Source organism: Aulostomus chinensis, chromosome 7 (genome assembly GCF_037954235.1).
Source record: "Aulostomus chinensis isolate RoL2024-O1b breed Wild chromosome 7, RoL_Achi_v1.0, whole genome shotgun sequence".
Classification (NCBI taxonomy): domain Eukaryota; kingdom Metazoa; phylum Chordata; class Actinopteri; order Syngnathiformes; family Aulostomidae; genus Aulostomus; species Aulostomus chinensis.
The window spans coordinates 374,180-401,673 of NC_141326.1; the positions used below are offsets into that span (position 1 = coordinate 374,180).

The following is a 27,494-nucleotide window of genomic DNA, read 5'->3' on the forward strand; positions in this document are numbered from 1 at the left end:
GATACATAGATGGATAGATAGATAGATAGACAGACTCTAATAGATAGATAGATAGATCGATAGACTCAAATAGATGAATGGATACATAGATGGATAGACTCAAATAGATGGATAGAGTGACTCTAATAGACAGATAAATAGATAGATGGAGAGACTAATAGATAGATGGACTCAAATAGATGGATCGATAGATAGACTCAGATGGATAGATAGATGATAGACTCAAATAGATGAATAGATACAGAGATGGATAGACTCAAATATATGGATAGATTGACTCAAATAGATAGATGGACGGACTCAAATAAATACATAGACTCAAATAGATAGATAGACTCAAATAGATGGATAGAATGATAGATAGATAGATAGATTGATAGATAGACTAATAGATAGATAGATAGATGGATAGACTCAAATAGATGGATAGATAGATAGATAGATAGACTCCAATAGATAGATAGATAGTTCGATAGACTCAAATAGATGAATAGATACATAGATGGATTGACTCAAATAGATGGATAGACCTACTCAAATAGATAGATAGATGGATAGACTAATAGATAGATAGATAGACTCAAATAGATGGATAGATAGACTCAAATAGATGGATAGATAGACTCAAATAGATGGATAGACTCAAATAGATGGATAGATAAATGGATAGATAGACTCTAATAGATAGATAGATAGATGGAATGACTCAAATAGATTAATAGATACATAGATGGATAGACTCAAATAGATGGATAAACTGACACAAATAGACAGATAGATAGATAAAAGGATAGACTAATAGACTCAAATACATGGATAGACTCAAATAGATAGATAGACAGATAGACTCAAATAGATGGATAGATAGATAGATAGATAGACTCTAATAGATAGATAGATAGACTCAAATAGATAGATAGACTCAAATAGATGGATAGATAGATAGATAGACAGACTAATAGATAGATCGATCGATAGACTCAATTAGATGAATAGATACATAAATGGATAGACTCAAATAGATGGATAGACTGACACAAATAGACAGATAGATAGAAGGATAGACTAATAGTTAGATAGATAGACTCAAATACATGGATAGACTCAAATAGATGGATAGACAGATAGACTCAAATAGATAGATAGATAGACTCAAATGGATAGATGATAGATAGATAGATAGATAGATAGACTCAAAAAGATGAATAGATACATAGATGGATAGACTCAAATAGATGGATTGACAGACTCAAATAGATACATAGGTGGATTGACTAATAGATGGATAGATATACTCAAATACATGGATAGATAGACTCAAATAGATTGATAGATACATAGATGGATAGACTCAATTAGATGGATAGACAGATTCAAATATATAGATAGATGGATAGACTAATAGATATATAGATAGATGGATAGACTAATAGATAGATAGATAGATAGACTCAAATAGATGGATAGATAGATAGATAGACTTTAATAGATTGATAGATAGATCGATAGACTAAAATAGATGAATAGATACATAGATGTTCGACTCAAATAGATGGATAGACTGACTCAAATAGACAGATAGATGGATAGAAGGAAAGACTAATAGATAGATAGACTGAAATACATGGATAGACTCAAATAGATGGATGGACAGATAGACTCAAATAGATGGATAGATAGATGGATACATAGATAGACTCAAATAGATGGATAGACTCAAATAGATTGATGGATAGATAGACTCAAATAGATGAATAGATACATAGATGAATAGACTCAAATAGATGGATAGACAGACTCAAATAGATGGATAGATAGACTCAAATATATGGATAGACTCAAATAGATGGATAGATAGATGGATAGATAGACTCAAATAAATACATAGACTCAAATAGATGGATGGATGGATAGATGGATAGACTCTAATAGATAGATAGATGGATAGACTCAAAAAGATGAATCGATACATAGATGGATAGACTCAAATATATGGATAGATTGACTCAAATAGATAGATGGACGGACTCAAATAAATACATAGACTCAAATAGATGGATAAACTCAAATAGATAGATAGATAGATAGATAGATAGATAGATAGATAGATATATAGATAGATAGATAGATAGACTAATAGATAGATTGATAGATGGATAGACTCAAATAGATGGATAGATAGATGGATCGATAGATAGATAAAATACATAGATAGATAGATGGATAGACTTGAATAGATAGATAGATAGTCTCAAATAGATGGATAGATAGATAGATAGACAGACTAATAGATAGATAGATAGATCGATAGACTCAAATAGATGAATAGATACATAGATGGATAGATAGATAGATAGACAGACTCTAATAGATAGATAGATAGATAGATAGACTCAAATAGATGAATAGATACATAGATGGATAGACTCAAATAGATGGATAGACTGACACAAATAGACAGATAGATAGATAGATAGAAGGATAGACTAATAGATAGATTGACTCAAATACATGGATAGACAGATAGACTCAAATAGATGGATAGATAGATAGATAGATAGATAGATAGATAGATAGATAGATAGACAGATAGATAGATAGATAGATAGACTCTAATAGATAGATAGATAGACTCAAATAGATAGACTCAAATAGATGGATAGATAGATAGATAGACAGACTCTAATATATAGATAGATAGATCGATAGACTCAAATAGATGAATAGATATATAAATGGATAGACTCAAATAGATGGATAGACTGACACAAATAGACATATAAAAGGATAGACTAATAGATAGATAGATAGACTCAAATACATGGATAGACTCAAATAGATGGATAGACAGACTCAACTAGATAGATAGATAGACTCAAATAGAAGGATAGACAGATTGACTCAAATAGATGGATGGATAGACTAAAATAGATAGATGGACAGAAAGATGGATAGATAGACTCAAATAGATGAATAGATACATAGGTGGATAGACTAATAGATAGATAGATATACTCAAATACATGGATAGATAGACTCAAATAGATGGATAGATAAATAGATAGATGGCAAGATAGATAGATCGATAGACTCATATAGATGAATAGATACATAGATGGATAGACTCAAATAGATAGATAGATAGATAGAAGGATAGACTCAAATAGATAGATAGAAAAATAGATAGATAGATTGATGGACTCAAATAGATGGATAGATAGATAGATAGACTCTCATAGATGATAGATAGATAGATAGACTTTACTAGATAGATAGATAGATAGATGATAGACTTAAATAGATGAATAGATACATAGATGTTAGACTCAAATAGATGGATAGACTGACTCAAATAGACAGATAGATAAAAGGAAAGACTAATAGATGGATAGACTCAAATACATGGATAGATAGATGGATAGATACATAGACTCAAATAGATAGATGATAGATAGATAGATAGATAGATAGATACATAGACTCAAATAGATGAATAGATGCATAGATGGATAGACTCAAATAGATGGATAGACAGACTCAAATAGATGGATCGACTCAAATAGATGGATCGACTCAAATAGATGGATAGATAGATGGATAGATGGACTCAAATAAATACATAGACTCAAATAGATAGAAAGACTCAAATAGATGGATAGATAGATAGATAGATAGATAGATAGATAGATAGACTCTAATAGATGGATAGACGGACTCAAATAGATGGATAGATAGACTCAAATAGATGTATAGATAGATAGATAGACTCTAATAGATAGATAGATGGATAGACTCAAATAGATGAATAGATACAGAGATGGAAAGACTCAAATAAATACATAGACTCAAATAGATAGAAAGACTCAAATAGATGGATGGATAGATAGATAGATAGACTCTAATAGATGGATAGATAGATGATAGACTCAAATAGATGAATAGATACAGAGATGGATAGACTCAAATATATGGATAGATTGACTCAAATAGATAGATGGACGGACTCAAATAAATACATAGACTCAAATAGATAGATAGACTCAAATAGATGGATAGAATGATAGATAGATAGATAGATTGATAGATAGACTAATAGATAGATAGATAGATGGATAGACTCAAATAGATGGATAGATAGATAGATAGATAGACTCCAATAGATAGATAGATAGTTCGATAGACTCAAATAGATGAATAGATACATAGATGGATTGACTCAAATAGATGGATAGACCTACTCAAATAGATAGATAGATGGATAGACTAATAGATAGATAGATAGACTCAAATAGATGGATAGATAGACTCAAATAGATGGATAGATAGACTCAAGATAGATAGATAGATAGATAGATAGATAGACTCTAATAGATAGATTGATAGATCGAAAGACTCCAATAGATGAATAGATACATAGATGGATAGACGGACTCAAATACATTGATAGATAGATAGATGGATAGACTAATAGATAGATAGATAGACTCAAATAGATGGATAGATAGACTCAAATAGATGGATAGACTCAAATAGATGGATAGATAGATGGATAGATAGACTCAAATAAATATATACTCAAATAGATGGATAGACTCAAAAAGTCGGATAGATAGATGGATAGACAGACTCAAATACATGGATAGATAGATAAATAGACTCAAATAGATAGATAGATAGATAGATAGACTCAAATAGACGAATAGATACATAGATGGATAGACTCAAATAGATGGATAGACTGACTCAAATAGACAGATAGATAGAAGGATGGACTAATAGATAGATAGACTCAAAAACATGGATAGACTCAAATAGATGGATAGATAGATAGATAGATAGATAGATAGATAGATAGATAGATAGATAGATAGATAGATAGATAGAAAGATAGATACACTCAAATAGATGGATAGACAGATACACTCAAATTGATGGATAGATAGATGGATAGATAGATAGACTGAAATAGATAGATGATAGATAGATAGACTCAAATAGATGGATAGATAGATAGACTCAAATACGTCGATAGATAGATAGACTCAAATAGATGAATAGATAGATAGATGGATAGATTCAAATACATGGATAGATAGATAGATAGATAGATATACTCAAATCTATGGATAGAGAGATGGATAGACTCAAATACATGATAGATAGATAGATCGACTCAAATAGATGGATAGATAGATGGATGGATAGACTCAAATACATGGATAGATAGATAGATGAACTCAAATAGATAGATAGATGGATACATAGATAGATAAACTCAAATAGATGGATAGATAGATAGACTGATAGACTCAAATACATGGATAGATAGATAGATCGACTCAAATAGATGGATAGATGGATAGACTCAAATACGTCGATAGATAGACTCAAATATATGGATAGATAGATAGATGGATAGATTCAAATACATGGATAGATAGACTCAAATAGATGGATAGATTGATAGATGGAGAGACTAATAGATAGATAGATGGACTCAAATAGATGGATAGAAAGACTCAAATAGATGGATAGGCTCAAATAGATGGATAGATAGATGGATAGATAGACTCAAATACATGGATAGATAGATAGATGGATAGACTAAAATAGATAGATAGATAGATAGACTCAAATAGATAGTTAGATAGATAGATGGATAGACTCAAATAGATAGATAGATAGACTCAAATACATGGATAGGCTCAAATAGATGATAGATAGATAGACTCAAATACATGGATAGACAGATAGACTCAAATAGATAGATGGATAGAAAGATAGACTCAAATAGATAGATGATAGATAGATGGATAGACTCAAATAGATGGATAGATAGATAGACTCAAATACGTCGATAGATAGATAGACTCAAATAGATGAATAGACAGATAGATGGATAGATTCAAATACATAGATAGATAGATAGATAGATAGATGGATAGACTCAAATACATGGATAGATAGATAGACTCAAATACATTGATAGATAGATGGACTCAAATAGATGATAGATGGATAGACTCAAATACATGGATAGATAGATACACTCAAATACATGGATAGATAGATGGATAGACTCAAATACATTGATAGATAGATAGATGGATGGACTCAAATACATGGATAGATAGATACTTCGACTCAAATAGATGGACAGATAGATGGATGGATAGACTCAAATACATGGATAGATAGATCAACTCAAATAGATGGACAGATAGATAGATGGATGGATAGATAGATCGACTCAAATGGATGGATAGATAGATAGATGGATAGACTAAAATACGTCGATAGATAGATAGACTCAAATAGATGGATAGATAGATAGATGATAGACTCAAAAACATGGATAGATGGATAGATCGACTCAAATACATTGATAGAAAGATAGATGGATAGACTCAAATACATTGATAGATAGATAGATCTACTCAAATATATGGATAGATAGATAGATCGATAGACTCAAATAGATGTATAGATGGATCGATAGACTCAAATAGATGGATAGATAGATAGATAGACAGACTCTAATAGATAGATAGATAGATGGATAGACTCCAATAGATGAATGGATACATAGATGGATAGACTCAAATAGATGGATAGACTGACTAATAGACAGATAAATAGATAGATGGAGAGACTAATAGATGGATGGACTCAAATAGATGGATAGATAGACTCAAATAGATTGATAGACTCAAATAGATGGATAGATAGATGGATCGATAGATAGATAAAATACATAGATAGATAGATGGATAGACTTGAATAGATAGATAGATAGTCTCAAATAGATGGATAGATAGATAGATAGACAGACTCTAATAGATAGATAGATAGATCGATAGACTCAAATAGATGAATAGATACATAGATGGATAGATAGATAGATAGACAGACTCTAATAGATAGATAGATAGATCGATAGACTCAAATAGATGAATGGATACATAGATGGATAGACTCAAATAGATGGATAGAGTGACTCTAATAGACAGATAAATAGATAGATGGAGAGACTAATAGATAGATGGACTCAAATAGATGGATCGATAGATAGACTCAGATGGATAGATAGATAGACAGATAGATAGATAGATAGATAGATAGATAGATAGATAGATGGATAGACTCAAATACATGGATCGACAGATTGACTCAAATACATGGATATATAGAGAGACACAAATAGATGCATCGATAGATAGACTCAAATAGATGAATAGATAGATAGATAGACTCAAGTTGATGGATAGATAGATGAATAGATAGATAGACACAAATAGATGATGGATAGATGGATAGATAGGGTCAAATACATGGATAGATAGATAGATAGGGTCAAATACATGGATAAAAAGATAGATGGATAGACTCGAATACATGGATAGATAGGTAGATGGATAGACTCAAATACATTGATAGATAGATAGATGGATGGACTCAAATACATGGATAGATAGATACTTCGACTCAAATATATGGATAGATAGATAGATCGATAGACTCAAATAGATGTATAGATGGATCAATAGACTCAAATAGATGGATAGATAGATGGATAGACTCAAATACGTCCATAGATAGATAGACTCAAATAGATGAATAGATAGATAGATGGATAGACTCAAATACGTCGATAGATAGATAGACTCAAATAGATGAATAGATAGATAGATGGATAGACTCAAATAGATGGATAGATCGATAGATGGATAGACTCAAATACATGTATAGATAGATGGATAGACTCAAATAGATGGATAGATAGATAGATAGATTCATATAGATGGATAGATAGATAGATAGACTCAAATAGATGGACAGACAGATAGACTCTAATAGATAGATGGCTAGATGGATAGATAGATAGATAGACTCAAATACATGGATCGACAGATAGACTCAAATACATGGAAAGATAGATGGATAGATTGACTCAAATACATGGATAGATAGAGAGACACAAGTAGATGGATCGATAGACAGACTCAAATAGATGAATAGATAGATAGATGGCAAGATAGATGGATAGAAAGATAGACTCAAATAGATGAATAGATGGACAGACTCAAATAGATAGATAGATAGACTCAAATGGATGAATAGATAGATAGATGGATAGACTCAAATAGATGGATGGATAGATAGATAGAGTCAAATAGATGAATAGATAGATGGATAAAATCAAATAGATGGATAGATAGATGGATAGACTCAAATACCTCGATAGATAGATAGACTCAAATAGATGAATAGATAGATAGATGGATAGATTCAAATACATGGATAGATAGATCGATGGATAGACTCAAATACATGGATAGATAGATAGATAGACTCAAATGGATGGACAGAAAGATAGACTCAAATAGATGGATAGATGGACTCAAATGGATGAATAGATAGATAGATGGATAGACTCAAATAGATAGATGGATGGATAGATGGATAGACTCAAATAGATGAATAGATGATAGATGGATAGACTCAAATAGATGGATAGATAGATAGACTCAAGTAGATGGATAGATAGATGGATAGACTCAAATAAATGGATAGATATATGGATAGACTCAAATACATGGATAGATAGATGGATAGACTCAAATACATGGAGAGATAGATAGACTGACTCAAATACATGGAGAGATAGATAGATTGATAGACTCAAATACATGGATAGATAGATGGATAGACTCAAATAAATAGATAGATAGATAGATAGATAGATAAATGTATATACTTAAGAAGATGAAGAGATAGATGGATAGACTCAAATAGATGGATAGATAGATGGATAGATAGATGGATAGACTCAAATACATGGATAGATAGATGATAGACTCAAATAGATGGATAGATAGATGGATAGAGCCAAATAGATGGATAGATAGACTCAAATAGATGGATAGACAGATCGAGAGACTCAAATAGATGGATAGATAGATGGATAGACTCAAATAGATGGATAGACAGATAGAGAGACTCAAATAGATAGATAGATAGATGGATCGATAGATAGATAGACTCAAATAGATGAATAGATAGATGATAGACTCAAATAGATGAATAGAAAGATGGAGAGACTCAAATAGATGAATAGATAGATAGATGAATAGACTTAAATAAATGGATAGATAGACTCAAATAGATGGATAGACAGATAGAGAGACTCAAATAGATAGATAGATAGATAGATAGATAGATAGATAGATAGATGGATAGATCGATAGATAGACTCTAATAGATGAATAAATACATAGATGGATAGACTCAAATAAATACATAGATAGACTCAAATAGATAGATAGACTCAAATAGATGGATAGATAGATAGATGATAGACTCAAATAGATAGATAGATAGATAGATGGACAGACTCAAATAGATAGATAGATAGATAGATCGATAGATCGATAGACTCAAATAGATGAATAGATAAATAGATGATAGATAGATAGTAGATGGATGGATAGACAGATGGATAGATGATAGATAGATAGATGATAGATAGATAGATAGATAGATAGATGGATAGATAGATAGATAGATAGATAGATGGATAGATAGATACATAGATGATAGATAGATGGATCGATAGTAGATGGATAGATAGATTTATAGATAGATAGTAGATGGATAGATAGATAGTAGATGGATAGATAGTAGATATATAGATAGACTCAAATAGATGGATGATAGATAGATAGATAGATAGATAGATAGATAGATAGATAGATATATCGATCGATCGATCGATAGACTCAAATAGATGAGCTAACACCTGACTCTCTGGAGATTTTGTGGGCACGGGGTCTTTCTGGGTGAGTCTCCATGTTCTCCCTGTTCCTGCTGGGTTCTCTCTGGTACTCCAGCTTCCTCCACAGTCCAAAGACATCAAGAGGGGACCAGGTTAATCCAGACTCTAAATTGACCGTTGGCGTGGCTGGGAGGGCCAATTGTTGTCTGTCTCTATGTGTTGGCCCTGCCATGGACTGGTGACCTATCCAGGGGGAAGGCTGCTGGGATAGGCTCCACCCACCCCCCGCAACCCTTAACAGGAATAAGCAGAAGACAATGGTTTGATGGATGGATATATTTGTATTTACATGTATATAGTGAATATACACACACACACATACAGTATATGTGTCAAGTCGAGCCAGTTTTATTTGTGTGTCACCAAACCCCAACCAAAGTCCTGTCCTGACTCTGTCCAAGTAGAGCAGGTCCAGCTCCTCCCTCCTTCAATGAACCTCCACCCAACAATTCTCCATCAGCAGCACATCCTGCAACAGCAGCCAAGAGAACCTTCCCTTACCAGCCGGAAGGTGGAGCAGATCCAGGATCAGTGGGGACGGAGAGAGAGCAGGAGAGCAGGACAGAGACAAAGACAGAGAATGGATGAAGACAGAGAGACAGAAGGAGAGAGAGGGACAGAGATAAAGAGAGCAAGAAAGGAGGAGAGACTGATGGACAGAGAAAAAGACAGAGAATGGAGGAAGACCGAGAGACAGAAGGAGAGCAGGGACAGAGATAAAGAGAGAGAGAAAGGAGGAGAGACTGATGGACAGAGACAAAGACAGAGAATGGAGGAGGACAGAGACAGTAGGAGAGAGAGGGACAGAGATAAAGAGGAAGAGAAAGGAGGAGAGACTGATGGACAGACAAAGACAGAGAATGGAGGAAGACAGAGAGACAGAAGGAAAGAGAGGGACAGAGATAATGAGAGAGAGAAAGAAGGAGAGACTGATGGAGAGACTGATGGACAGACGGGGATGTGAGCAGGTGGAGCTACGGGTGGCAGCTGGAGCCTCTTCAGGTCTGGAGCCTCCTCCAGCAGCACCAGGATCTGGGATGAGGGGAGAAGAAGAGTTAGTAACACGTCTGAGGACAGGAGGAGGAGAGAGAAGCCCAGTGCATCATGGGAGATCCCCAGCAGTCTGAGTCTATAGCAGCAGGTCTCAGGGCCAGCCTAAGCAGTCCTGACTATAAGCCTGATCAGCAAGGAAGGTCTTAAGTCTGCTCTTAAACATAGAGAGGGGGTCTTGGTCCTGGACTGAAACTGGGAGACAGTTCCACAGGAGGGGAGCCTGATAGCTGAAGGCTCTGGCTCCCATTCTACTGTTAGAACTCTAGGAACCAGCAGGAACCCTGCATCCTGGGAGCATGTGTGTGTATATGTATGTATGTATATGTGTGTGCGTGTGTGTGTGTGTGTGTGTATACACATATATATGCAAACATATATAGAAATATGCATAATAAATATATATTTACTGTATACATATTTATAGAAATACATATATGTGAAGAGAAAGAGAGAGAGAAATTGACTGAACTGAGATACTGAGATGACAAAGATCAAAGCCAAAACTAAAATAAAAGCCCAAGATCAAAGTCAGAGATTGTCAGAGGGGGTTTTGTGAGGTAATGCATCCCATGGCCCCGCCCCTTAAACAATGTACACTGCATCGTGAATTTGAACACTTGATAGAATTGCAGCGTGATTGTGTTGTTCAAAAACACGCCAAAGTGTTGTGTTTTCCTTGGACGTTCTGTGGTGATTTTCCATGGCATCAAACATAGTGGAATGTTCCAACAGACCAAGTAGTCCCTCAGGCCCCGCTGGCTACCTTGTGTCATTAGTAACTGTGGTGTAAACAGAAGTCAAAAAGGCACTAGTATGAAACTAGAAACAAGAAATGTAGATACCATTATTTTGGTAAAAAAGACTCCAGAAATTTATTCATGCCACCAATAAACTTCACACTGTTACAAAATACTTTCTTTTTTCCATATTCCAGGTGTTTTACCTAGTTGAGCCTTTCTACTGCATTCAGTCTGTGCAACGTCTTGTCTTGCACAAAGTGAAAACCTGGCTAAGAGAAGGGTGACGTTGGGCGCATAGCCGTTCCCACACAGCTCTGCGTACGCATACCAGGTGATGAAAGCAGTGAGACTGGAGAGTCAGATTTGTTCTCATTATGAATGTGATGATGGCTTTACATCTGAACTTGTAGTCCTGACAACCAACATACAACAAACAAACACTCAGTCTTCCTCTCTCACTTGTTTCTTGTCCTCCATCTGTTCTTTCCTCTCCGGCAGAAAGTACTGTGGCTTCCTGATGCATCGGATCAGTCATGCAGTGTTCCTGGAAGTCTGTGGTGTTGCTAGCGTTAGCCTCCATAGCCATCCAGTACACAGCCATTCGAACCTTCTCCACCAAACGTTTCAGCTTGCTCTGCTCAGAGAGCTCGAATCCTCACCTTGACCTGGCACCCCCCAGTCAGCCTGTCAACTGCAGCTTCAAACATGTGACACGCGTGGGCCATGAGACCTGTGATGACATCATCCCCAATAATCCAGCCTCCCCCTCCGTCTCCCTGCCCCCATATAACACAAGCAAGAGAACCCACATCCTCATTCTCGCCACTACACGAAGTGGATCCTCCTTTGTAGGTCAACTGTTCAACCAGCATCCAGAGGTTAGGGTATAATGTGCATGCGTGTGTGCATCACCTCTTTGGTCACGTCATTGATCCTGGTGCCTGCAGTCTGGGGCTGGTTGACCTCATATGAGCTGGAATGCTTTGTTACATCGAACATGACCAGCTGAGGGGAACTGAGGGACCCTCTGGTTTGGGAATGTGTGTATGTGTGTATATGTATATATATACACACATACACACATACACATGTATATCTTATATATGTATGTGTCACTTTAACACATTCATTAGATTAAATTTACGCAAGATTAGTTATAGCCCACTTGAGTGGCAAGTCAGTGGGACTTTTACCCAGACGCCAGCATTTTAAACTTGGCCCACTGAAGGGCCCCTACTGGCAGCGGCTCCTCACTCAACACATGCGTCGCAAGTCAAAGCGCCTGTTTGAGACTCCGCCTTCAGACACCCTGACTCAGGTTTTATTCAATCACCAATAAGAATGTGGATTACAAATCTTCTCTTCTAAGTGTATTCATTTGATTAGTCATGAACTATAACTTTGTAATGTCCAAGGATTCAAATTCTTTATTTGGGGACCTTAAACAGATATGAGATTAAAATGCAATTATTTAGATTAATGAATTACAAATCCTGTAATTAGATTAATTTTTTCAATTGCCTGACAGCACAAATATATATATATATATAGAGAGAGAGAGAGAGAGAGAGAGAGAGAGCGGGAGGGAGGGTCTTGTGAGGTAACGCAACCCATGGCCCAATATAAATACTGACGATTGCTTTTTTCAATCACCAATAATCATCATGCTGTTACAAAGTACTGTCACTTTTCATATTCCAGGTCTTTTACCTATTTGAGCCCCTCTACCACGTTCAGTTGGCTCTGCTTCCTCGTCTGGCCCAGAGTCGAAACTTGGCTGAGAGAAGGGTGATGCTGGGCGCCGCCAGGGACCTGCTACGATCCCTGTACCACTGTCACCTCAACAGTCTGGAGAGTTATATCAGACCCCGGCCTGCTAACCACTCCACCGACAAGCTGTTCAGACGAGGAGCTAGTAAGAATCACTGAAGCATTTTGGCCACATTTGACAAAATGACATCAATTTTACTTCAATGACATTTTGAAATGCATTGCGAAAGTGTAGTATATTTTATTAAACATTACACATTTTCATGTCTGAGTCCAAAGTGTATTAATGTATAGAGCCATGTTTGATGACCATCAACTCTCTCATATTTTCTGCTCCAGAGTCGATCCAAATACCAAATTATTCAGATCATTAAAAGGCCATTCAATGGCCATCCATCCATCATCCATCCATCTATCCATCCATCTATCTATCCATCCATCCATCTATCCATCATCCATCCATTTATCCATCCATCCATTCATCTATCCATCCATCCATCTATCCATCCATCTATCCATCATCCATCCATCCATCTATCCATCCATCCATCATCCAACCATCATCCATCCATTTATCCATCCATCATCTATCCACCATTCATCCATCCATCCATCCATCAATCATCCATCCATCATTCATCCATCCATCCATCCATCAATCATCCATCCATCATCCATCCATCTATCCATCATCCATCCATCTATCCATCCATCAATCCATCATCCATCCATCCATCTGTCATCCATCCGTCATCCATCCATCCATCATCCATCCATCTATCCATCATCCATCCATCAATCCATCATCCATCCATCCATCCATCCATCTATTTGTCATCCATCCATCATCCAACCTTCTATCATCATCCATCCATCAATCATCCATCCATCCATCATCCATCCATCTATCCATCCATCCATCATCCATCCATCCATCTATCATCCATCCATCCATCATCCATCCATCCATCCATCAATCATCCATCCATCCATCATCCATCCATCCAGCAATAATCCATCCATCATCCATCCATCTATCCATCATCCATCCATCTATCCATCATCCATCCATCAATCCATCATCCATCCATCCATCATCCATCTATCTGTCATCCATCCATTATCCATCCATCATCCAACCTTCTATCCATCATCCATCCATCAATCATCCATCTATCCATCATCCATCCATCCATCTCTCATCCATCCATCCATCCATCCATCATCATCCATCCATCTATCCATCCATCCATCATCCATCCATCTATCCATCATCCAACTATCATCCATCCATCTATCCATCCATCCATCATCCATCCATCTATCCATCATCCAACTATCATCCATCCATCTATCCATCCATCCATCATCCATCCATCTATCCATCATCCATCCATCCATCATTCATCCATCCATCATCCATCCATCCATCCATCATCCATCTATCATCCATCCATCAATCCATCCATCATCCATCCATCATCCATCCATCTATCGGCCATCCATCATCAACCTTCTATCCACCATCCATCCATCCATCATCCATCTATCATCCATCTATAATCCATCATCCATCCATCCAGCAATCATCCATCCGTCATCCATCCATCCATCCATCTATCCATCATCCATCCATCTATCTGCCATCTATCAATCATCCATCCAACATCCAACCTGCTATCATCCATCTATCCATCATCCATCCATCTGTCCATCATCCATCCATCATCCATCCATCCATTCATCTATCATCCATCCATCGTCCACCTATCCATCCATCCATCCATCTATCCATCATCCATCCATCTATCCATCATCCATCCATCAATCCATCATCCATCCATCCATCCATCCATCTATTTGTCATCCATCCATCATCCAACCTTCTATCCATCATCCATCCATCAATCATCCATCTATCCACCATCCATCCATCCATCATCCATCCATCTATCCATCCATCCATCCATCTATCATCCATCCATCCATCCATCAATCATCCATCCATCCATCATCCATCCATCCAGCAATAATCCATCCATCATCCATCGATCTATCCATCATCCATCCATCTATCCATCATCCATCCATCAATCCATCATCCATCCATCATCCATCCATCATCCAACCTTCTATCCATCATCCATCCATCATCCATCTATCCATCATCCATCCATCCATCTCTCATCCATCCATCCATTCACCTATCCATCCATCCATCATCCATCCAGCCATCTATCCATCATTCATCCATCCATCATCCATCCATCATCAATCCATCTCTCATCCATCCATCCATCCATCCATCATCATCCATCCATCTATCCATCCATCCATCATCCATCCATCTATCCATCATCCATTCATCATCCATCCATCCATCAACATCCATCCATCTATCCATCCATCCACCTATCCATCATCCATCTATCATCCATCCATCATCCATCCATCCATCATCCATCCATCCATCCATCATCCATCCATCCATCCATCATCATCCATCCATCTATCATCATCCATCTATCATCCATCCATCCATCCAGCATCCATCCATCTATCATCATCCATCCATCCACCTATCCATCCATCCATCTATCCATCATCCATCTATCATCCGCCCATCATCCATCCATCCATCCATCCATCCATCATCCATCCATCCATCCATCATCCATCCATCTATCATCATCCATCCATCCACCTATCCATCCATCCATCCATCTATCCATTATCCATCTATCATCCACCCATCATCCATCCATCCATCTATCCATCCATCCATCTATCCATCCATCTATCCATCATCCATCCATCTATCATCCATCCATCATCCATCCATCTATCCATCCATCCATCTATCCATCCATCCATCATCCAACCATCGTCCATCCATTTATCCATCCATCATCCATCCATCTATCCATCATCCATCCATCATTCATTCATCCATCCATCCATCCATCATTCATCCATCCATCCATCATCCATCCATCCATCATCTATCCATCATCCATCCATCTATCCATCATCCATCCATCCATCCATCATCCATCCAGCCATCTATCCATCATTCATCCATCCATCATCCATCCATCCATCCATCCATCATCATCCATCCATCTTTCATCATCCATCCATCCACCTATCCATCCATCCATCCATCTTTCCATCATCCATCTATCATCCACCCATCATCCATCCATCCATCCATCATCCCTCCATCATCCATCCCTCCATGTTCTCCCTCTTCTCCTATTGAGGGTGGTGGGGGTGGAGCCTATCCCAGCAGCCTTCCCCCTGGACAGGTCACCAGTCCATGGCAGGACCAACACATAGAGACAGACAACCATTGGCTCTCCCAGCCACGCCTACGGTCAATTTAGAGTCTGGATTAACCTGGTCCCCTCTTGATGTCTTTGGACTGTGGAGGAAGCTGGAGGACCAGAGAGAACCCAGCAGGAACAGGGAGAACATGGAGACTCACCCAGAAAGACCCCGTGCTCCAGCCGGGGCTCCACCCACAACCTTCTTGATGGGGGGCCACAGGGAGGACCACTGATCCACCGAGCTGCCATATTAAAGCAAAATGTAGCTCCTAATTTGTAGATTTGGGAGAAAAGCTTTTGTTAGTCCTGATTTTAGGATGTCCAAATCACTCATCTTTGAGTATTTTACTTTAGTGCTCTTCACTTTGGGCTCAGAACACACAACCGTGACAATCAATCACTCTAGCAACACCATAAATAAGTAAAAAAACAACATGCATTTAAAAGTTGTGTATTTAGCCCTGTTTAAGATGCATACTGCCGTGGGAATAACAGAGTTCTTTTAGGTTCTCTTTTGGCCCTGACAGGAGCCGCTGAAGTCCTGAGAGCTGGGTTTGGCTGGTGCTGGTGACTTTAGATTCTCCTTGATGATTCTGGTGATTTTGCTCTGGCTCTTTACTGTGAGGAAGTTGAACCAGGATGCTATGTTAAACATGTGAGAACTGACTCAATGAGTAAGCAGTACACTGTTGACATTAGTCGACAAGTCTTGAGGCTTCTTTGGAGAACCAGGCGTTGTAGGGCCTTTCTGTAGACCCCTTCTGCTGTGTGGAGGAGAGGTGGTGGTCAATCTACCCAAGTACCTAAAAGCATCATGCTGTTGTGCCACCTGCCCCTCCAGCCTTAGTGGCCTTGAAATGGAATGGGCTGTCGAGTTTCTGGTGCCACACACTACCTGAGTGGACAGGGAACACTCATACCTTAAGCCGGGCCCCAGGTCCATGTCCTCAGTATATTTAAAGACTGTCAGTCTGTTGCTCTCTTAGATTTTTCTATCCTCTTAGTTTTAAGAGGACTCTTAAATCACCAGGAACCCCAACATGGCTGCTGCTGGCTATACCTCTCATAATCACTTCAACACGTAAGAAGCCTTCAAATGTACTGAGTTTCGAATAAGATATCACCTTAATATTATTACTTTGTATTACTACGGTGCCAAATATTCCTTTAATGATGTTCTTCCTTTCATCCACAACTTGTGTAAGGATAAAAAGCTCTTCTTCTTCTTGTACTGAAACTGCACGTATGACACTTTAGTATCCATTTGTTGATATTTATTTGAAACAGCTACCTGACAGCGTTCTGTTTGATGAAGCCACCCACCCCTCACTGATCAAAGTATTTTAAAGTCTGGGAAGTTTAGAAGTATTCCTTAATGTTTTGTAAATATGAATTTCCACCATTCATAATTTTCATAACTTTCAAAATATTAAAAAAGTTGTACAATTAATTGGTGTAGAAATGCTACATTTCTATTTTCTAGTTTTTGTCTCTTTGATCTTGTGTTTGAATGTGTGACATCATTTGATTACTATTTTTCATTGAATGGCCTCCAGGATCATATTGCCTGTGACGCCGAACTCTCTTCAGCCTGCTGTACTTTTATAATGTATTCTATTCTTTTACATCCATACATTTGCGTCAGCAGCTTAACATTCACATTGTACTTTATGCAGAAAACGCTTATTGTAGTTTTGTGTGTGTCCCATGTGTAGGCCGGTCTCTGTGCTCCTCCCCTGTATGTGAAGCTCCTCTTGGCCCAGACGAGCAGAACCTGGTTCTGGCTGATGAGGGTGAGTGTGTGAGAAGATGTGGGCCTCTCAATATGTCCCTTGCTGCTGATGCATGCAGAGCTAAACGCCATGCAGCCATCAAGACTGTCCGGATACCCCAAATCAGTGACCTCCGTGCACTGATTGAGGACCCAAGACTCAATCTGAAGGTAGAGCAATAATCACACTATCATTTATTAATACATTGTCAGCTGTGGACTACATACAGTGATACTTCAAATTTCGTGAAGTAAAGTTTATTTTGTCTGTCAAGTACTCACTAACGGGAGTCTTCAGCTCACTAAGATGTTTTTCCCTTCTCCATCACTTCTTAGTGACTCCAGAATGCAGAAAGAACCAGCCATGTATATTTAGCTTGGAGCTAACGGAGTCTGATGCTAACAACAGCTTAACTGTCCAGAAACGTCTGTTCACCAACTCCCTGGGTCGTCCGGTAGAATCCAGGTCTCCTTGATTCAGACAGAGGATCATTGACTAACATTTTTGTTTGAGATTAAAATAAACAAACTGAAAGTGTTGGTAAAAGGACACTTTTGAGCAGTTTTCCTGCAGACAGTAGTTGATTAACAGAGTCACCATTAGCTTCTCGTTGAAACATGAGGTCAAAACAGTGATTGGTGAGTACTTGAAAGACAAAACAGTTCTGGTAAATCTATTGCTTCAACACTGTAATAAGTACAATCTTAGTAAGTATAAGAATAAAGTAATTGTGCAAGTACTAATGAATCAACGCAGCTGAGGGCACGCGAGAGCGAGCAGCTTGAATAAATGCCCCTTGCCTCCCCCAAAAATTGAAATATAAATATGATGCAAAGCGCATGCGGTGATTTAATGTCGCTACAAATTTGCAATCACATAAAACAATCAACATACAAAAGAGATAGCACAGGACAGGTGAGAAATATTCAAGGCCACATTTAGCCAATTTCATTCTTCTTCTTCTTATTATTATTATCCATCATCCATCCATCCATTTTTTTACCTGTTATCCTGTTGAGGGTGGTGGGGGTGGAGCCTATCCCAGCAGCCTTCCCCCTGGACAGGTCACCAGTCCATGGCAGGGCCAACACATATAGACAGACAACCATTGGCTCTCCCAGCCACGCCTACGGTCAATTTATGTTGTTATTATTATTATTAGGGCCTGAGCCCAAAGGAACTTCAGGGCGAAGACCCTTTTGTATGAGCCATCCGGAAAAAAGTAATTAATACTTTAATTTTGTAGTGTAAAGTGTTTACTTTGAATTTTTGGAAAGACTGACTGTTGCTTATTCTGTAATATTATTTGTTAGAATTTAATATAGCTTTAATTATATTAAGTTATGCATGACATCACTCTCTGCTGAAGCACTAGGCTGTGTGAGTGATGCAGGTGCTCAGAGCGCAGCAGTCTTTGACCACGACTACGTGGATCTCCTGTACTGGACAGATTCAACTTTTATTTTAACTATTTTTTACTTGTAATGTGATCATTTTTATTTAGTAAACACTTGAAACTTTTAAAGAAGTCTCGCCTCACTGACAAAGCTCAAGGAACTGGTCAAAACAAAATTTGAAGAAACGGCACCTACATTAGTCAAAGACTGTGCTCATGGATGCCTCGTGGTGGAACAGAAGTTGCCTCTGGAGGAAAAATGGAGCCTTAATTTGTCCTGCTGCATTCTAAAGGGAGGTAAACCAAACTGCATTGAAGTCTAGAATGTTCTACCGGTTGTTTACAATGGAATGTTAAAGACGATGACAAACTTGGAAAAATGCCTTATGTCTGAATGCTAAGATGAGCATGCTACTGTGACCTTGCAAATTCCTGCTGCTATTGGAAAATAACTGCTGAAAACCATTTTGATAAGAAGCCAGTTTTATTTGAATGTTTGTTGCACTCTGAATGTGTCTTTTCCCTAGAGGATTCTGAACATTTAGAAGACGGGGATATTGTCAAAGTTCCAGTGAATTCAGACAGTTAATGTGCACTAGCAAAAACAGCTAAAATGACTGATGACTCAGCAAATGAAAACGTGGATTCTGCAAGCCACAAGAGGGCGCCTAAGCCCACAGAAACAGCCAGAAATGACAAATTGAATAGGCCACACAGTCGAGACAGGGGAAATTGGCATTTGTCACTTGCAAGATGCATGATATTCAGCAAATGAAAGAAGTAGAAGATAATGTGGAGATAATTGAAGCTGAATTGTCATATGGCTGTCATCACATATTGTGTGAATTTAAAGATGCCAATGATGAATGAATGATGAATTTATCAGAAGCTGAAAGAGAAGATGACCAGTCAAATTGGTATTATCCTAAATTTGAATCATTTGAGAATTTTAGATTTGAAACTTCAAAATGGATCTCGGAAACATGAAAAGGACATAATGAAGAGGATGTCAATGAAGACATTAAGCCTCAGGACAATTTGTCAGCAACTTTCTCACTGGGTGTTAGGAGTAGACACAGCTCTGCAGCACGATCTACAACCAGTTCAACATGCATTAAGGCCAAAGCAGAGCATGCAGCATTGCTTGCGGGTGCAGATGCATGAAAGAAAAAGCAAGAATTAGATGCTGAAGAATTAAAGTTAAAGGCTAGATGTGAACATGCTGAGATGGGAGCAAAGATTGTAGCTTCTATTGCCAGATTGGAAATACTCAGTGAACATGAAGATACTCGTGATGGCATGAGTGGTTTTTATCAGTCACACAAGAACATTGATAAGGAACATAGAACTGATTTTTCTGATTCCCCATTGAAAGAGGAAAGAAAATCTGTACCGCCTCTGCCAAGATCATCATTACAGGCGCCTGGCGCACGCAGTAAGGCAGGTGCATCAGCGAGGCAAAATCCTGGCTCTGGTTTATCACAGCCTAGTGGCCCTGAGAAGGAACTTCATAGGATAATGCAACGACTAGCTACTAGTTATGCAGCAAAGCTTGCCCTAACTTCCCCAAAGAGAACTTCCTGTATTCTCTGGAGATCCACTTGCCTACAGATCATTTATGAGGGCATTTGAAAGTGCAATAAAATGAAGACAAACAGTGATCAGGATAGGCTGTTCTTCTTAGAACAGTACACAAGTGGAGAACCAAGAGACCTTGTGCACAGTTGTGAGCACATGCGGCCAGATAAAGGGCTTAAAGAAGCTAAGAGACTGCTTCAGTACCATTATGGCAACAAACTGAAGATAGCCACGTCTTTTCTTGACAAAGCACTGAAATGGCCACAGATCAAAGCTGAGGATGCCAAGGGTTTGAAGACCTATGTACTGTTTCTCATTGGATGTAGAAATACCATGACTGATGTTGAGTTTATGGAAGAGCAGAACAATCGGAGCAATATGAGGACAGTGATTTCGAAACTTCCATGCAAAGTCAGAGAACAGTGGAAGAACACTGCATTTGACATCCAAGCACGTCACAGAAGACGATTAAAATTTGAAGACCTGGTCGATTTCATCGATTGGTATGCTCAAGTAGTGAATGATCCACTATTCAGTGACATTCAAGATGTGACCTGTGATGTAAAGGACAAGCCCAAGCCAGTTGTAAAAAGAGCAGAGAAAAGTGATATGAAAGGTGCTAACTTTGCTGTAGGTGTTTCCCTCATTGTGAAAGGTGGCGCACAGTCTGTGAAAGAAAAGGAACTGCAGAATAAAGTCAAGTCCACTGATGCGTCATAAAGGGCTTGTCTTTACTTTGGGAAGGCACACACGCTCAGTGTATGTGAAAAGTTTAAAGGACAGGAGCATTCAGAAAGAATACAGTTCCTGAAAAGCAAAGGACTTTGCTGTGGATGTCTCAACAAAGGACACCTAAGTGAAGATTGTAAAAGAAGACTGACTCGTGCAGAATGTGCTTTGAAACATCTAACAATACTGCATATGACAAAGCAAAACTGTGGTTCTAATAGGAAGACCAATGCCGGCAGTCCTACAGTGTCAAGTCCTCTGTTACTGGAACAAGAAACATGTGGCTCTACTGGAGCCGGCGACAGTGAGTGCATGTAGTCAGTAGTACCTGTAAAGGTGAAATCAAAGAAAGGGACCAGACCATGGAGACGTGCATTTTTAGACCCTGATAGCACCACTACTTTTTGTACAGAGGATCTGATGCACAGCCAAAATTAAAATTTATATATATATATACACACACAGTTGTTTTCAAAATTATTCAACCCCCAATGCTGTAAAGGGTTTTAGGGAATTCAATATATACTGTGTATGTAATTGTGTTCATAATGAAATCTTACAAGGCCTTGTAAATTAGCTAAATGCAACTAAAATGACTAAAATAGCTTTTCTAATACAGTATCAAATGTCCTTTTTGTGATGTCGTCACTGACACAATTATTTAACCCCTGAAAGATACCACTCTTAAGAACAGAGCTTCAATCAAGTGTTTTCAATCAGGTATTGAAAGGTGACTGCTGCGGAACTGCGAAAGGATTTGTAAGATGGAGGTACTCAGGTTTCAGCTCAGACTATAGGATGCACACTGCAAGATGAAGGCCTCCATGCCAGAACTCCCAGGCACCCCCCCCCCCCCCCCCGGCTGACTCTAAAGAACAAGAAGAGTCAACTCCAGTAAGCCCAAAACCATGTGGACAAACCACAAAGGTTTTGGGATACTGTTTTCTGGAGCGACGAAACAAAATTGGAACTCTTTGGGCCTATGGATCAACGGTATGTCTGGAGGAGGAAGAACAAGGCCCATGAAGAAAAGAACACCTTACCTACTGTGAAGCATGGTGGGGGGTCAGTCATGCTTTGGGGCTGTTTTGCTTCTTCAGGTACAGAGAATCTCCAGCGTGTGCAAGGTACCATGAATTCTGTTGACTACCAGGAGATCTTGGGTGTAAATGTCATGCAGTCAGTCACAAACCTGAAGCCTGGGAGACGTTGGACCTTCCAACAGGACAACGATCCCAAGCATACCTCCAAATCTACCCGAGCCTGGCTGCAGACGAAGGGCTGGAACCTTCTGGAGCGGCCATCGCAATCACCGGACTTAAAATCCAATTGAAAATCTCTGGTGGGACTTGAAGAAGGCAGTTGCAGCACGCAAGCCCCAGAATGTGAATGAACTGGAGGCTTTTGCCCATGAGGAATGGGCTAAGAGACCTGGGGATCGCTGCAAGAAACTTGTGTCAAGCTATGTTTCACGTCTGAAGGCTGTTCCAGCTGCCAAAGGATGTTGGACGAAGTACTAAGGATGTATGTGACTTCGGGGTTGAATAATTTTGTAAATGTTGTGAACACAAAAGGGCATTTGTTGGTATATCACCAGAAATATTGTTGTAATTTAAGTTGCATTTGTCTAGTTTACAAGTCCTTCTTTGATCTGATTACAAACAAGATTAAAAATAAATGTCAAACTTGCTAAAACACTGTATTGCTGCGGGGGTTGAATAATTTTGAACACAACTATATATACATATATATATATATATATATATATATATATATATACACACACACACACACATATACATACATATATGTATACAATGAATGAATATTTTGAACGAACGAATATTTTCATGTCTGGACATTGGCATGACCCATCCCATATGGGATAATACAGACACATTAAGTCTAACCAAAAAATAAGGTACACATTCCAGAAAGTCATCTTTACAGCCACACTTCCAGGTATCAACACGCATGAACACAGCCACTGATTGTAACCGAGGGACAGAGAGAGGGTCCAGAGGTCCAGAGGACACATTTCATCACCAGAGACGGTTCTACATCAAGATAATTCTTCCTCAAAATTTTGTACAATTTCAGCTCATATTAATAAATAAAAAATATCAGTTATATGTAATTTTTCTTCTCAGATCCCATGCTTTGGAAATTTAAGTCAGCGAGAGGAAAAACGATCAAAAAGAAGTTGGATTCCAGCACCATCCTCCAGACTGAGTCAATCAAAATGATGAGGAGGAGGTGTCTAAACAAAGCTTGTCTAACATCCTGGCATCGAGGGCAGGACAAAGAAAAGGGGATTTCATTCTCAACCACATTTAGTTCACAATATTCACATGTTCTCTCTTCTTCAGGCACACCTCTGTATCTTCCCGTTTCAATGTGTCGTGGTGATGTCCCACATCTAAGCTGCGCACACAGTGACCTCCTACTCTAGGCAAATTATAGGATAGGATAAACTTTATTGTCCCATACGGGAAATTTGTTGTCGACAGTCGTGCATGATATGCTACAACATAACACTTAACAGTTGCACAAGCATACACAATGGTACAATTAGACCGACACACACGGTGTCAAATAATAATAAAATAGGATAAGATGGAAGGTCAACAGCCACAAGTTACAATATTACACATATTACACAAATTAAATAATATTTAACATATTTCTCTCATTTAAAATCCTTTTTAATGAAACAATAAGTTCTGAGTTTTGGTTTTTGCAGAATTTCCGCTGCTCATGTCTTTGTTTTTTCAGCTCTTCTAAGTGTACAGTTTCCATTCTAAGATAATTATCCTCCAATCCGTTATCAAACAGCACATCACATTTCTCTGACACCATTCACCCCCAACAGAAAAGTCCCAGCAAAATAGTTTGCTTGCAACCCTGTTGGTTGGAAGTTTCAAAAACCTGTTCCACAATCGTGCCATGTTAACTTTCCATCTCAGTTCACACGAGTCCCACCCCATGTCCCCATTATAGGCTAGCGGGTCAGGTTATATAGGGTTAAGGTTAGAGTTAGGTTATATAGGCTAGCACAGCATATCTGTGAAGACCTAAAAAGAAACGAATAGCACGATTGCGGACGTGTATGTTCTTCTGAGACCCTTTACACCCCCAAATACCTGAGATATAATCTAGGATTGGACAAACACAAGTGTGATACAACTTTGAATATGTTGGATAACCCATGTCTTGAAGCACTTTAGTTTTACCTATAATACCTCCCAGCGCTCTACTTGCTGAGTCTGCTAGAACTGAGATGCCTATTAAAAAAGACATGTTCATCTAGAAAGAAGCCAAGATACTTTTATTTATCTGTAAACTCAAGTTGTTTTTTGCCCTCAAAAAACTGAAAGGTGCTTCTCACTCTGCCAGGTTCTGAAAGTGCATGATTTGTATTTTCTTAGGGTTAATACAGAGTCTCCACTTTTGACACCAGTCAGCAACACATGGCAACACTATCTGCAAATCCTCTTCATTTTCTGACAGTAAAATAATGTCATCCACATAGAGTAGGATTTTTACCAGATCAGAACCACACCATACACCGTTCCCCAGCTGCTTAACCTCTTTTGCCAGATCGTTAATAAAAATAGCAAATAGAGTTGGCGACAAGACACCCCCTTGTTTAACACCGGAGGACGTGGGAAACCACTCTGTAGGGTTATCATTCACTTTCACACAGGCAACAGGTGCATTATACATGGAATTAACAGCATGAACAAATGTACCTCGAACCCTTATCTGCTTCAGTTTTTGTTCTAAGAGAACATGATCAACCAAATCAAATGCCTTTTGAAAATCAATAAAGCAAGTAAATACAGCTTTGTTCATTTTTAAGCTATTTCTGATCACTGTAGTCACTGTGCATGTGTGATCTATACAGGCTCTTCCCTTTCGGAGACCATTTTGCTCCTCTAGCAGGTCATTATCTTCTAGAAACTGAACCAGTCTGTGATACCTCTGTAGTTTGACGGTACTTTCGGATCATCTTGAAGGGATTTCAGAATCGGGTTTATAATTGATTGACACCAAGTGGAGGGAATTACACTGTAATCAAAACATGTTTTAACAGACAAAACAGTGCATCGAATAATCTGGGGGATTTTAGCACTTCATTAGGCAGCTCATCTACTCAAAAAGCTTTTTTATTCCTCGCTTTTTCGATCGCTTCACGGACTTCGTCAATACCAAGATTTCTATTTAGAGATTCATTGTCATAAAGATGATCACCAGAATGATCTCTCCTCAGATGACAGGTCTGTTCATAGAAATCATCAAAATTTTCGCCCTGTCTTAGAAGGAGATCAGAAAAGGCTCCTCCCCATACATTGAATACTTTAACTAAGTCAGATGATATTTCTCCCCCAAACCTGCATAGGAATCTTTCTGGTGCGTTTGGGGCCCAGGTTCTTTATTTCATTCCAAAAATGTTGTGGATTATTTGTTTGTGTTTGCTCCAGAAGCATTATTTGTCCTCTGATATCTACGTTTATAAAGTCTAAGCTTTTTATCAAAAGAGCTTCGTTTTGATTTATAATCTGATTTGAACTGCAGCTTAAACCTATGATCTTTACATTTTAGGAAGAGATGCATATATACATATACATATATGCATATACACAGGGGTGCCGCCAGAAATTTTGGGCCCCATGAAAGATTCAAATTTTGCTGTTGTTTTAGCGGTCAAATTTCTATCTGCTTTTTCATGGCTAAATTACTTTTCTTGTACATCATCTTTTTTTTCTTGTGGTGAGCAGCGTACACATTTTAATTATTTGTTCCTTTTAACAAAGTCTGGAAATCTTTCTGTAGTGCTTAATGTTGTGTCGATTTAAATTAAGAATATGACCAAAACTATGTGAGACAAGCCCCCAGCACCAGCACCATCCCACCTCTCGCACCAGCTCATTGAGCTTTTACCACATTTCAAAATAATGCTTCTCAATGGGGTTCAGCTTTCACTGAGTGGCTGCCTTTTTTCTGTCCCACTCTGTGCAGAGATAAAAGCAATTCCAATCCTTTTTTGTCTTTTCCCTGCCATTTGCTGCCTTTTTTGTACTTCAAGTACATCACCAAAATATTTACAGTATTTCCAAACAAAATGAAGAAATCTTCATTTACACTGCTCATACGGTAAAGACTGAAAGCCCAAGTCTAGGTGCCAAGTCTTCTTTGTAGCAAAGTCACGAATTAAATATTTGAAGTCTAGTGAGCGAGCCAATTCCTTTTCAATTGAAAGTATTGCTAGACTATTCAACCTCTCTTGCA

General features: G+C 38.3%; 1 protein-coding gene across 3 annotated transcripts in view; it reads left to right on the forward strand.

Moving 5' to 3' along the window:
* The window catches only part of LOC147258110 (carbohydrate sulfotransferase 1-like), a 73,241-nt gene that overhangs the window by 14,802 nt on the left and 30,945 nt on the right, over positions 1–27,494 (forward strand). For 2 of the 3 annotated variants that reach the window (XM_086207980.1, XM_086207979.1), the window contains exons 2-5: positions 11,823–11,959; positions 12,127–12,506; positions 13,330–13,543; positions 18,443–18,669. In XM_086207980.1, coding sequence (XP_086064106.1) covers positions 12,162–12,506; positions 13,330–13,543; positions 18,443–18,669 — 786 coding nt within the window. In that variant the 5' untranslated portion in view covers positions 11,823–11,959; positions 12,127–12,161. The remainder of the gene's footprint in view (positions 1–11,822; positions 11,960–12,126; positions 12,507–13,329; positions 13,544–18,442; positions 18,670–27,494) is intronic. The other variant, XM_086207981.1, reaches the window with a different exon arrangement.